The sequence below is a fragment of the Lygodium microphyllum genome, chromosome 3 (genome assembly GCF_053477565.2).
Source record: "Lygodium microphyllum isolate KBCC chromosome 3, Lygodium_microphyllum_v1.1.10, whole genome shotgun sequence".
In the NCBI taxonomy this organism is placed as follows: Eukaryota; Viridiplantae; Streptophyta; class Polypodiopsida; order Schizaeales; family Lygodiaceae; genus Lygodium; species Lygodium microphyllum.
Window position 1 is genome coordinate 104,789,848 of NC_141137.1, and position 13,496 is coordinate 104,803,343.

At 39.9% G+C, this 13,496-nt stretch overlaps 1 protein-coding gene across 4 annotated transcripts in view; it reads left to right on the forward strand.

Annotated features, from left to right (window-relative positions):
- Positions 1–13,496, forward strand: part of LOC148038702 (3-hydroxyisobutyryl-CoA hydrolase-like protein 5) — a 77,663-nt gene that overhangs the window by 24,758 nt on the left and 39,409 nt on the right. For all 4 annotated transcript variants that reach the window (XM_087674437.1, XM_087674429.1, XM_087674436.1 and 1 more), the window contains one exon: positions 1,956–2,013. In XM_087674437.1, the coding sequence (XP_087530563.1) occupies positions 1,987–2,013 (27 nt within the window). In that variant the 5' untranslated portion in view covers positions 1,956–1,986. The remainder of the gene's footprint in view (positions 1–1,955; positions 2,014–13,496) is intronic.

Consider the following 13,496-nt stretch of genomic DNA (forward strand, 5'->3'; position numbering starts at 1 on the left):
GCCCTTGAAATGAATCTATAAGAGTAACATGGTGCCAATTAGGATTGGGGGCTATGGTAATTTGTTGGGCTGCATGTTTCCCAAACATCAAACAAACGAGACATAAGACTGAAATAGTGCACACATCAGTGGCAAGGCTGAATATTTCATTCATCTTGGCTGAAAATTGCAGAAATTCAGGAAATCTGCAGAAAAACAGGCAGACTGTTCACACCCGAAGCTTACTGTTCGAGAAGAGAGCTTTCAACAATGTGGAGATGGATAACAATTGCATAATTGGAAATAGCATTTTGAGGTGTTTCATTTGATTGTAAAGATGAGCATGTTCCGACATGATGATGTGAAAATGACAATGTGGCACTACGCTTGACAATGTGGCATTGCTGATGTGGCAAACATTCAAGGTTAGAAGTGGTCTTTAAGCTTACCTGAAAGTTCAAGTTTGGGCCAAAAGTTTGGTGATCAAATTTTAAAGTTGAAAGCCCATTTGAATATTTGGGCAAACCATCAGCCATTAAGTCAATCAAGGATTTAGTGTCAGCTTTAAGAGTAGCTGGGATGAATTTGAAAAGTGAATCTTGCCATTCTCATCGCTCTCCCTCTCCTCTCTTGGACCAGGATTGTCTTGAAATTTTTCTGTTCACAGCAGAAATTGTAGGTGTAAGATGCAGCCATGGAGAATGCAAGGATAGTATCCAGGATGGCTGTTACAGGTGGACGATCAACAGCAGATACATTTTGGATCAGTAGTCAGCATTGAGGAATAATGGACATTATCATGTTGCTGTTTATGAACAGCATTTGCTTGCATCTCTTCTCCTCTGACCAGCATTGGCTGTTTGGATCCGATCAGAGCTGAGATCCTCTCTCTTTCTCTTGCCTGTGAAGTTTCTTTGTGATCAGACATGGATATGGGCTGTATTCTGCAGAAATTGACCTTTCTCTCTCTCTCTTTCTCTCGTGAAGTTTCTTGGTGATCAGAGATGGATATGGGTTGTATCCCACAGAAATGAACCTTGCATGTGGGTTTGCATCAGATATGGGAGTGTCTAAAGCAGATTGCTTTTGAGTTTCTCTTGAGGTATGCATCTTGGTCATGCAAGCAGTGAATTTGGGCATTTACTTGGTATTTCAGCCAAGTGCTGAATGGAAATGCGCGGGACTTGCTAGAGGTCCATTTGACAGGTCTGTTACAGAAAGTGCCACGAAGTTGAGAGCAACTGTTGCAAAGGCATGAGGAAAAAAGTCGGAGAGCTTTTAGACAGCATGCATGAGGATTGTAATCAGTTTTTGTTGTGTGAAAGGCATAGTTGGTGAGAGCTATTGTTAGCAGATGCACTGAAGACAAAGGACTGATCAGATGGGATTCTGGAGGCACAGGGGGCTAAGTGGGACTGATTAGAGGAAATTTGAATCATTTTTGTCAGGTGAAAAGTCATTGTTCATGGGAGAAAAGACTTTAAATATGCATGAAGACACAGTGGGGTCGATTTGGAAGAAGATGCATAGTGAATTCGGGGCAATCGAACAATTTGTGGGCTTATATGAACTGTCCATGTGGAACCATTGACAGCTGAGCAATAACATGCGCAATGAACATCAGAATTTTTGTACCCATAATTGGAGATAGTCGTGGGCTCATTTGAACTGTCCATGTGGAACCGTTGACAGCTGAGCAATAACACCTGCACTGAACAGCAGAATTTTTGTACCCATAATTGGAAGCTCTTCAATGGAATTACGAAATACTTAAAAATGCATCAGCGTTTGGGAGTCGGAACTATAGTGTCATTGTGCATGGCTCTTTGTTTGCTGATTCAGTGCTTCAAGTTTATTGTACTTGCACAATGTAGAGTTAATGTCTTTAAATTTATTGTGTTTGTAAAGATTATGTCTACAGGCCTTATAGCTCAATTGAAGACATGCCCTCTGATCATATGTTCACTTGCTTATAGGTTGTTCAAGTGAGCTGAGTGGTTATCACAAATGGCAGTACGGCAATTGGCAAAACAGGTTCTAGCATAAAGATCAGTCATTCCTCTTTTGCCTTGCAAGTTTTAAAACATTGAAAGTTTTAGTTTTTTAATGCTAGCCCTGTTTTTACTGTAATGAAGAAGATGGAATAATTTCAAGTTGGTGTTGTCTTTTGGATTCATTTACTGTGCCTCCCATGATGTTTATTAATATGCTTGGACTCTTCTTTAATTTGTTCCTATGGTTGTCAGTTGATGCAACTGCTAGCTTAGGTGGTCGGGGTCCACCCCATTGTTGGAGCATTAATTTATACCACTGAGTCTTGCATGATGTAGACATAATAACCAATGACTTTTTGTTCTAGACTGGGACAATGAGGGAGGATACAAGATGATTGAATTGACTTCCTTGTTGTGAGACAATGACCATCCTTAGTACTAAATGTAACACAAGGTTCTAGTATGATTCACTATAGGTAGTTTGTCAATATTTAAGTATGCACAGCTGGAACTTGGTAGCTTAAGGACCAATGGACTTGTCTCTTTTTAGTCGCTGTGTAACAAGTTTGTCTTCCAAGAAGAACAAGAAGGTAACTTGAAAAGATATGCAACAAAAGGGTGATTATTTGTGCCATAGTGTTAACATGTATCTTTTGCAGATAGATAAGCTTGAATAATCTCCCCTTGAACAAGAGATGAGACCATAACAGTGTAACACTATAGCCTTGCACAATCAATCAAGCTATCATGCTTATTGAAGAATTGCCAACACTCCATATGGCATGCATGATAACTCATAATTCGACACTCTCCACAAATTGTGCTTGTCACATCTTGATTGAACAAAAGATGGAGATTGGTCCATGTAGATGGTGTAGAATGTCAATTTTACATGTAATTGGTAGACATGCCATTTGAAAGAGGTGCAATAGAAAGCATTGCATGAATGGGTGTATACTTTATTGTAGCAGCAAAAGTTTTTTTTGTATTCAATGCCAAAAGTTCTTGTACACTCAAAACTTCATATATCAAAGGTAGTAAATCAAGTGGAGAAGATAATTCACCTGTCTTTCTTTTGCTATTGTTTAAAACTATTTCAATATCATATCCAAGATTGTGTTGATCTTTTGCTTAAGGATTTGTAGAGGAAGAAGGTGGAGATGGCATGATTGGATAATCTGGAGAGTGAGACGGACTAGTTGATGTATCCATCCACATAGGCAACTCCATCATTGAATGGACTCTAAAAAAAAGATGCACGCTAAATTTAGAAATTAAATGACAATATTTTTGAGATGATTTGTCCTTTAGAACCGTCGTCGTCTCCTTTAAAAAATTTTCAATCCCCTTTAACAAAAAAGAAGGGGGGAGGGGAGGGAGTTCGTATGCGGGCAGAACGGAATGTTACAGGCCAATCATCTTCTCCATTAGACCTTGAGAAGTGGCTTTCCAAATTAGAATATTACTTTGATGTATTTCCTTGGGCTGATGATCAAAAGATCCACTTGCTACCATACACCTAGAGGGTTTCGCCCACACTTGGTGGAGATACATGTAGAAGGAAAACTATCAAATGGACACTTGGGAAGATTTTAAGATGCTCATAGTGTAGGTCTTTATTTCCCCTATGGAAAAAGTTGGGTGCCAATCTAATCGTAAAATCTTGATCTCTTGTTTTTTTAATTGCATTTTTAGCATTCATTGTCACATGGATGTGTATTTTCAATGCATTGATGTAAGTGCAAGTTAGTGACGGCCTAAGTACCCTAAGTTTGTAGTGGGTGACATTGGCAAAAGTTGTATTAAGTTATGCCATGGATAGGTACTTGTGGGTGCTTAGTGTCAGTTTGGGCCTATGATATTAAATGGGCCTTTAAAATGTCCTTTAGTGACATTAGGATTAGGCATTAATCAATAAATTAATGCTAGTCTAAGGCCATTTATTGCTTGGAACAACCTTAAGTTCCAAAGTGATTAACACATTAAATATGAATGGGCACTAGCCAATTATTGGGTAGGGTTAAATGGATAATTAATTAATGCTCAAAAATTTTATTCTTATATTAACTAATTAATGCTGGAAATGCTTTTTGAAGGCTACCACTTGGCAAACTTGCCCATGCAAGTTGAGAGAAGGCTGTTGGGGCAGGCTGAGGGTGGTTGCAGCCATTTTGGAGGCTGAGAGAGGGTGGAGAGCAATTGAGAGAGAAGAACCAGCCATCAATGAACACCCTGAACTAGGGACAGCTGATCGTGCAATTGGACAGGGGCAGCTGGTTTCATTCTCTGCCTTAGTGAGAGGTGGGGATAGAAGAGGAGGGCTCACCAGCCATCCTTGGGCTTTACCTCCCTTTTGGAGCCATCGGTACCATTAGAGCTACCATTTCTCTCTCCAGCTGATTTTCTATGTCATTATCTGACATTGCCTCAGCAATTCTTAGCAAAATCTAGTCTTTGGTGAAGAGTAATTGAAGAAATTATTGCTGAAACCCTAATTTGCATCAACCTTTAGGGTTTCTCAGCCACCTTGGGAACCATGCCTGATGATTGAAGACCTTGTTCTTAGAGTAGCATATGTGAATTGAGAATTTACAGCTGATATGAGGGGTGAGCCATGCCCATTTTCTTTGGCCCGCATATATGAGTCCAAGGTTTGATCTATGTCCAAATCTGTAGCCAAAAGATAGGGCAACTTGTTCCTTGTTGTTACTGGCCATTTGTTTGTATTGAGGATTGAAGGATATCAATCCAAATCTTAGTGCACTTCAACTTAGTGCAATACAAGTTAAAGAATTATTGCAAGGGATGCAAGTTGGTTGGTGCTAATTGGGTGTTGGATGTCCAAGTTTATTCGGTAAAGTGCATAATTTCAGATCTATGAATTTATTGCTTGCTGTAAGCTGTGTTGAATCAGGTCATGTTCCATCCTATTAGAGAAGGAAGGCTGGTTTCAACGACTCACATGGGATTGTCCAATTTTACCTCTATTCATTAGTGTGCACATGTGATTCATAATTCTACTAAAATATTTATTCTTGCACTTGATATAGTGCATTTCTTTGGAAGTTCTTCATAGCCGCCACCACACTCAAGCTAGGTCCACTTGTGTTATGTGAGGCACTTGTAGCAACTGTTGGTTTTTGGTTTGTGAATACCAATCACTCATTGGTTTCCAAATCAGGTTCTTGGTGAATTGTTGGTTGTAGGGGGCATTTATATATTCTAACTTTTTTTTTTGCAACATTAGCCATCCAAAGCCATCATGGACGACATTGGTACCTAAAAGTTTGTGCTATGTGCCTTTGTTAGTAGATTAGTCAATTCATGAGTGAGTCGAGGTGTGCTTTAATGGGTTAGGCACAATATTATTGTGCATTTCTTTTTTGGCCAATTGATTGTTTTTTATTAGTTATTTACTGATTTGGTTGACTGGCATATCGTAAAATTATTTTATTCAGCTGGCCAGCTTCTCCCAGATTTAGGGCTATTTACAACTGAGCTCTCTCCTCCTCAGTCATTCATTCACTTGGAAACTTCCAAGACAGGTTCTATTGGAGAGAGGGAGCCAATGCCAGTGCCCACATGGCTGGTGACTCATTGTTGTTCACGACTGCCTTATGTCTTGGTATATGGATTCCATTTCCCGAGCATATCTTTGGGTTCTCCCTTTGCAGTGTTCTTCTGTTTCTCTTTTCTCGTGTTGTGTAGTCTATTACAACAGTTTTCTACTTTTTGGATTTTTGGTTGTTTTCTTCTTGCTATTTCTTTATTTACTGTCTTTAATCAGGTTTTCTTGTTATAACAATTGTTTTTTTGATTAGTTGTCTCTACATTGTGTGAACTCATGCCAAGTGCAGTTTGTGTTGTGTTTTGGTTGGCCTCTTCCTCTTTGCTTCATCATGTTATGTTGGGGAGGAGGGGGCACGTCGCGTCGTGTTGTGGCATGGGGGGCGGGGATGTCATGTTATGTTGGGGAGGGGGAGGGGGGCACGTCATGTCGTGTCGTGTCATGGAGAGGGGGGATGTCATGTTATGTTGGGGAGGGGGAGGGGGGCGCGTCGCGTCACGTCGTGTCATGGGGGGGACCGGGGGGGGGGGATGATTTAACCATTCCTACGAGTCCCTCGCGGTTTAGGTGTTTTTAGGGTAAACCAATTTACTTGTCTATTCTTGAAGATATTTACGATACCATTCTATCTAACATGGGGTGATGTTATGAAAGCATGGTTTGTGCAGAAATGATTAGGGTATGTTGTTTTAGGAGCTATAGGGTGTCCCTCACTATGCACTACTATAGTGCACTACCCCTTACATTGCATCCTACCCCCTAGTGCATAGACATGCATATCCTCCTGACCTCCCACTTCTCTTCCTATTGATTGGGATGTTGACAACCATGAAGAAGTTATGCTTACATGGGATTCTAATGATGCTCGCGTGTATTATATTGTCCTCTAATGCATTTCTAAAGAGGTTCTATGGGTGGTCACCTCTCATAGAACAATTTTAGTAGTGTGGGGGAAGCTTCAAATGTTGTACGAGGCTCCATCGATTGTGAGCTGGGAGATATTATTAAGTCGTTTTTCCTCCATGTTACACAAGTATAGGATTAGGTGTTGCATATGCAATTTATGCTTCCAGAGGCTCATCTTGTGGAGACTATGCTCTATCATAGCAGCCAGAAACGTTTAGAAACGAAACGTCAGAAATGTGTTTCGTAAGTTTCTTTCAAGAAGGGATAAAATAAGAAATGCGAGTTTTTTTGTATAGGGATTTTTGATAGTTTTGATTAGGGAAAGAGGTTCTAAGCCTCTATGGAACTCTCTCTTAAGCAAAGAATGGTCAATTGAGCTTGAGTGATAATAGAGTCAATCGACAATAATACGTTACATATTCATGATACATTATTGACTTGTTACTTATGTCAAAGTTAGTCTTTCAAGCTATACTATGGTTTAGAACTCAAACATTATGATTCATACATATCATACAAAGAAAATTGAAATTAACATGTAAATAGTCTATCTACAATATGGACCGAGTCAAGTTGCAACATTATGATTCTCATTTCAAAACAAACTGACAAAATATCAAAATCGAGTATGAATCATAATATATCATAAATAACTCATAAATGAGACTAAAGTCGTATAATATTCAACTCTCAGGACAAGAATAGAGACTAGATTGACCAAGTCCAATAACTAAACAAAATCACAAAAAAATCAATCTTTCATCCAATATCTTGAGCCCTCACGAGTCATTATATATCATCATCATCATGTTTAACATTGCCCAATAGTTTTGGTAAAAAAAACCATGTTTTGGGTTTCAACTCACAAAAAAAAAACACCCACATTTTTTACTCTAAAAAATGTTTTGTACTTCAAGAAACGTTTCGTAAGTTTCAAATTTATAGAAACGTGTTTTTTAGTTGCTATGTGCTCTATAAGCTTCCTCTGGAGTTTGATGGAGTAGCCAATGCTTTGTAGGCCTAGACATTCTTGACACAAGTCGGTTTCACTCATATGTTCTCGATGTTGCTTAAGCATGAGGTGTCATCGAGATTATAAGGGTAGTTCTTATCTGGACATGGTGGCCATGATGAGGCATTTGGAGCTTCGAAGAGGGATGACAAGAAGAATAAGTTGAAGACCTAGTGCTATCATTGTTGTAAGGAAGGGATAAGTGCGTAGAGATTGTAAGGAGTTAGAGGCTTCAAGGAAGAAGGAGAAGAAGAAAAAAACAGGATATGGAGACTTGTATGGAAGGGGTCATCTTGTTTAGAGAAGGGGAAGAGACTGGTTGCCTCTCCCTTTGCTGCTTTCTAGTGTTGGTGATGCGGTCATCCTTCATGACTCTCCAAGGCCAAAGAGCGAGTGAAAGAGTGGTGAGACAGGGTAGGTGAGCATCATCTATACAAGTATATGAGTGCAAAGGATCGAGAGAGAGACTTTTCTTCTCATTGATTGAAGCCTCACAAGTTTGAAATCGTGGAGCTAAGATTGACATCTAGGTATATGATGGGATATTTCTTGAAGGAGAGTAGGATTGGCTCCTAGTCCAAGCTCACATGAGGGGACACATTGGCAATTTGGTTGAAGGCGGGGAATCCATGGTTATGTATGCTTAGAGGTATTGTTGACAGGATGGTTATGTATGTTATTGCAAGACATTGTTAACAGACATTGAGAACTGCTATGATTCTTCTCTCTTTTCAAGAGTTGTTATGATATTGACATCAAGTTCTCTCCAAGGCACTTTCGTGGTGGGTTAACCACCCAGTACTTGAGTATCCATGGCCTTATTCTAATTATCTTTGTTGTATAGACTATGATGAGTCATTATCATTGCATCATTGTATTGTATCAGATTACCTATTATTTAAAAGAGGGTGTTAATAGATTAGTTAGCTCACGAGTGAGTTTGGGTGTGCTTTACTAAGTTGGGCACGCTACGCAATATTATCATGTGTTCCTTGTTTGGCCAACTGAGTGTTTTTCATCAGTGATTTGCTGATTTGGCCAACCATAATCTTTTTTTATTACTTTATTCAAGTGGCCGAGTTTTCCTAGATTTAGGGCTATTATTACCTAGGCTCCCTCCTCAATCATTCATTCACTTGCAAATGTTCAAAGCAAGTTTTCTTGGAGAGAGCGAGCTAGTGCTAGTGCTTTTTAACCACGATGTTTGTCATGCACAATCATTTCTTGCCTATGAACCTTAGTCTGAGTTAGATAGGGATATTAGGAGCTTTGATACATCTATCATGTGTTTTGATGGAGGAGGCAACTCATTCTAGAGCATGGATTTCCTCCTCAGCCAGTTTAGATATGTTCAGATTGCGCATTTCCTAGATTTGCCAACTAGTCTCTAGCCCTTGCTAGCATGTGACTGCCCCACGATGGCCATTTCAGCATTGTGGCTACAATGTCAACATTTTCACAGCAACCTAACACACCAATGGGTAAACTCCTACCATAGCACCAAGGCATGTAGTGGAGGCTAGTTCATGTGGAGCTCAATATCTCAATAAAACATAAGAGGTTACATCTTGCAAGCTTGGTGTAAATTCATTATAGATAGCTCCTTTGTAGAAGAAATATCTCCATTAAAGATGTGCATATGTATTGCATTGCACATGCCACATCTACAAAGAATGTTGCTGAGTTTCTTGAAATGTAGCACATATCAAGGAAGCCACTTCACAAATATTCAATACATAAAAAAGGAACTTGCACAAGTTGTTCACACACATGAGAATATCTTTCCTCACAACAACTCCAAAGTGCTAAAAATACCTAAGCCATTAGCAGTTCTTTTCATGCAACTATGGTTCCTCTTTTAAGTTAAAGGAGGCATGTGCCTTAATAAAATGGGCTTGATCACAACATGACAATGGAAATGTTGTTTGGATACTTCACAATGCTTTGAGGGAAGTGTTATATGAATCCATCCATGAAACAAACTTCACAAGGAGTCTCAAAGTCCTCATAATCTTGATACTTTAGATGTGGTAAATGGGACTTAGACCAATGCATGAGCCATCCCTTGCCCGAGACTTCCTACATGCACATTAAAAGAGAGCAATGATTCACAAGATGTGACTCACTTTGGAAAATTACAAGACAAAGGTAAAAAACAAGAAGAGTAGTTGACCCTTACAAGAACTACACGTCTCAAAGTATACATTGACTACCATTAGAGATCAAGAAGAGCATTTTTGGCAAAGAATGACCATATTGTGGAGTTTGTATGTCAAACTACTAGACAAGTGCAAAAGCAAGAATAATTAAGTACAAGGCCTGTAGAACTACTAACATATGACATAGATTATGAAGAAGCATTTATTCTAGTTGCTAGGATGACAACTATTAGATGTTTCATTTCTGATCTTTTTCTTTCTATGAAGAAAGTAAATAGAAAGATTCTATAGCTAGATTACACAACGTAGTCCACTCTTGGTTATGACACATTCATTGTGCCACCTCATCTATCATTAGCAGGTTCACACTTGATGATTGCATTTGCATATGGTTTAATACTTTTACATTAGTCTATTATCATGTTGCAGGCCAGTCATTTGGGTGGAAGAAGAAGAAAGAAGAAGTTTTCAGCCCTACTTCTTACTGTGCTTAAGTCTCCATCGTGTGTGTGTGTGCCTTTGGTTACTTCACCTCTATCTCCTCTCGTTTGGTTACATGGTTGCTTGCTCTTTAGATTAGGAGTGTTTATACATTATTTTCTTATGTTGGTTTCATAAACTTGTGTTGTAGTTGATATGTGCCATTTGTATAAATCCTCTACCCTCTTTTGAGGAGTTGGAAATGCACATAAATTGGAGTTGGAAATGCACATAAATTGAGGATCAGTTGCCAATTGCACAAACATTTCAGTTGCTGTCCTCAGATGATCCTTAAATTGGTCATCAAATTCCTCTTCCTTTTACTGGTCATTAGCTTCAAGAGGCCTAGAAGATCCATGTCTTGTCCAATTCCCATATTCTCAGCTTGCTGCCCAAGTTGGGTGCTGTGTCCAAGGTTAGGCATTGCATTTTCCCCAACAAATGATTTTTTCAGATTAAGAGGCATCATTAGTGCTTGACCCCATCTCACTACTTGAAGACACGATTATTGTAGCACTCAACTGATCAGAATTTTAGTGCTAAAGCAATGTGTCAGACTTCCAACCAAGTGCCATGGGCCCACCAAGTTGAGGGAATTGATGGTATCTCGGCAATGGAACTATGACACTAGCCTTTCTTCTGGAATACGGTGGTGATTAGCGTGAATAAGCACTAATTACAACAAGAATGAAATTCAGATAAATTTAAAATGCAAATGTTCTCACTTAATCTTGGACATTGGACCATAGTAACATGGAACGGGGACGAGGGACGGCTAAAAGCAAGGAACGGGGATGCGGGGTGGGACATGGGAGGGAATGACATACATAAATAGCATTTTCAAATGTATGCATATGATGTGGTGGATGGATGTGTGGGCATAGTAATAGGGGATGCCCATTTTGTAGCTTCCCGTCCCAATCCCATCCCCATGTTAGAGCCCCCTCTCATGGTAACAGGGGATGGCAATTTATTATTCTTGTCCCCGTGGGCCCGTCCCTAGTCCCATCTCTATCCCCAAAACCAGTCCCATGCTACAGTGTGTGTGGATGAATGTATACTACCAAAGAACATGCAAAAAAACCACCCCCTAAAAGACACCCATTCCCACAAAAAAAAAAGAGAGTCAAAAATGTTCCCTAACAGGGGACGTGACAAGGGGACGGGGTAGGGGATGGTTGAGACGGGGGGACGACTGTTGGGGACGGGACAGGGGATGTCCCCATCCCATTTTGGCGTCCCCATTCCGCCCATCCGTTCGGGACGGCATTCCTGCGTTCCAGGGCCTCGAGACGGCCGTTCCCTGTTACTATACATTGGACACTTGATTGGCTCCAAAAATGGTGCCCCTTGCGGTATTTCTTTAACTTGTATTGCTAACGGTTGAAGTACACTGAGATCCAGGATATATCTTGCAGCCCATAGTAACGAGCAAGTCTTCATACGATTTCGGTTCTTGGTTTGCTTGGGGATTGGTCTTCAATTTTGTTCCTTGAGTGACAAATTTTGTCCCAAACTTATTGGTTAGCTGGTCTTTTGAAAATCTATGAAACCCGTGAAATTCAACTGCTGAATTTCAAGTACTAGGCCTCGAATTTTGAGCACTCTTTCGAAAGTGGCTAGCAAACACTATTTTTTGTATAAATTTTGTTTGAGCATTAGAAATTCTTGAATTGCACCTCCCTTGGATTGAACTTGGGTGAGATCTCTTGAAGGAAGCTATGAATTGGGTGAGAGAACGGAGAGAAAGCTGGAGACAAAAGAAATTTCAGAGTTTCATCGCCAAAATTGGCTGAATTTTAAAGTTGGCTTAGTGTGGATTGTTGATTGACTGTAGCTTGCTTTCAATAGGAGCCCCACATGCAATTGTCTACCCTTGTGGGCCCCAAAATTGTTGTCACTTGCATGTAGACAGCCTACAATGGCCTCTTGATCAGTTGGGGGCACCTCTTCGATAGTCTCCAATGGTTGGGTAGCGGGCCAATCACTAATGTCTAGAAAATTGCAATAGTAGCTCTCTCTCTTCCTCTCCCAACCTCCACTTTGTTGGAATGAGGCTCCACCAGCCTCTAATAGCCTTTCCTCACTCGCATCGGCAAGTTTTGCCAAGTGGCAGCCTTCTAATTGTAATTTTCAGCCTAATTAAATCAATGTTCAAAATATTAATTTTACAATTAATTTAATTATTAATTCTTACTTGAAAGAAACAATTTCACCAACCAACAAGTAAATTGGCTAGGCCGATGGGCCATTGAAGCAATCATGAGCATTTATTAGCCCTTGAACTAGCATTAATTAATTAATTAGTTAATTAATGGCTACTTCCTAACGTCACCATTGATATTAATGGCTAATAAAATGAACTAGGCCAAATTCTATTACCAGGTACCACCTAGCACACATGACCAATATAACTTATTACAACTTTTGCCAATGATACCCACTGACTTCTCAGGGTCCTTGGCTCGTCATTGTGAAATAATTAACTTGCACGTCACATGTTCACCTCACGTTTGCACATTTGATTAATAATTAATCAAATGCTAAGCAAAGCATCAAGATTTCATGTCTGTGCGACATGTAGGGTCACTGAGGAGGGGGCCCCTAGTGGGATCAAGCTCTGTCGTTTGTTCAGCTTGTGTGCCATTCTATTTGTGCATGGGAAAATGCTAGTATGGCTCTTGCCAACTGTATCAGCTAATATTCAGGAGGTGCTTCCTTGTGGGCATTGAAGTTTGTGGGTCTTATCTTAGAAGAAAAGGGAACAAGGAAGAAGAAGAGCATAGCCTCAAGGCCAGCTCTAATGCAGTTCCAGGCACTCAGGAAGCTCCCACATCAGAGGCTCTGACCCTCTAAGGTTGGTGTGCACAGTTAGAAGTGTAGCTGCAGAAGCAGAGTGAAACCATGATAGAGCCTATGGTACTGGAGGCCTTAGTGAAAGCCTCTTGTTGTTTCGTCCCTGTATTTTTGTGTCACATCTGGATACCAAAGAAAGAAATATGCCAAGATGGATGATAGAAGCCATCATTTGGAAGGCATTTGATTGGGGACTGATTGCTGTATGTTGACAGAATTACTACTAGTGTGCACAGATAGAATAGTAGCTACAGAAGCAGAGGTGAAAGCATGAGCGAGCCCATTTACTGAAGGCCTTAGCAGAAGCCTCTTGTTTTTTCTTCCTTGAATTTTTGTATCGAACAAAGACATGATTCAAACCTAGACACTAGAAGCCATCACTTTAAAAAGGCATTTGTCTTGTGAGAGATTGCTCTATTTTGATAGAGAATTACTGCATTCTGGACTTTAGTCACTCACTTTAACAGTGGTCCTATGAACAAAGATAGAATATCATTCAAGGAGTTTAATCCTGTATTCAATACTGTGGTTCGTTTTATCTA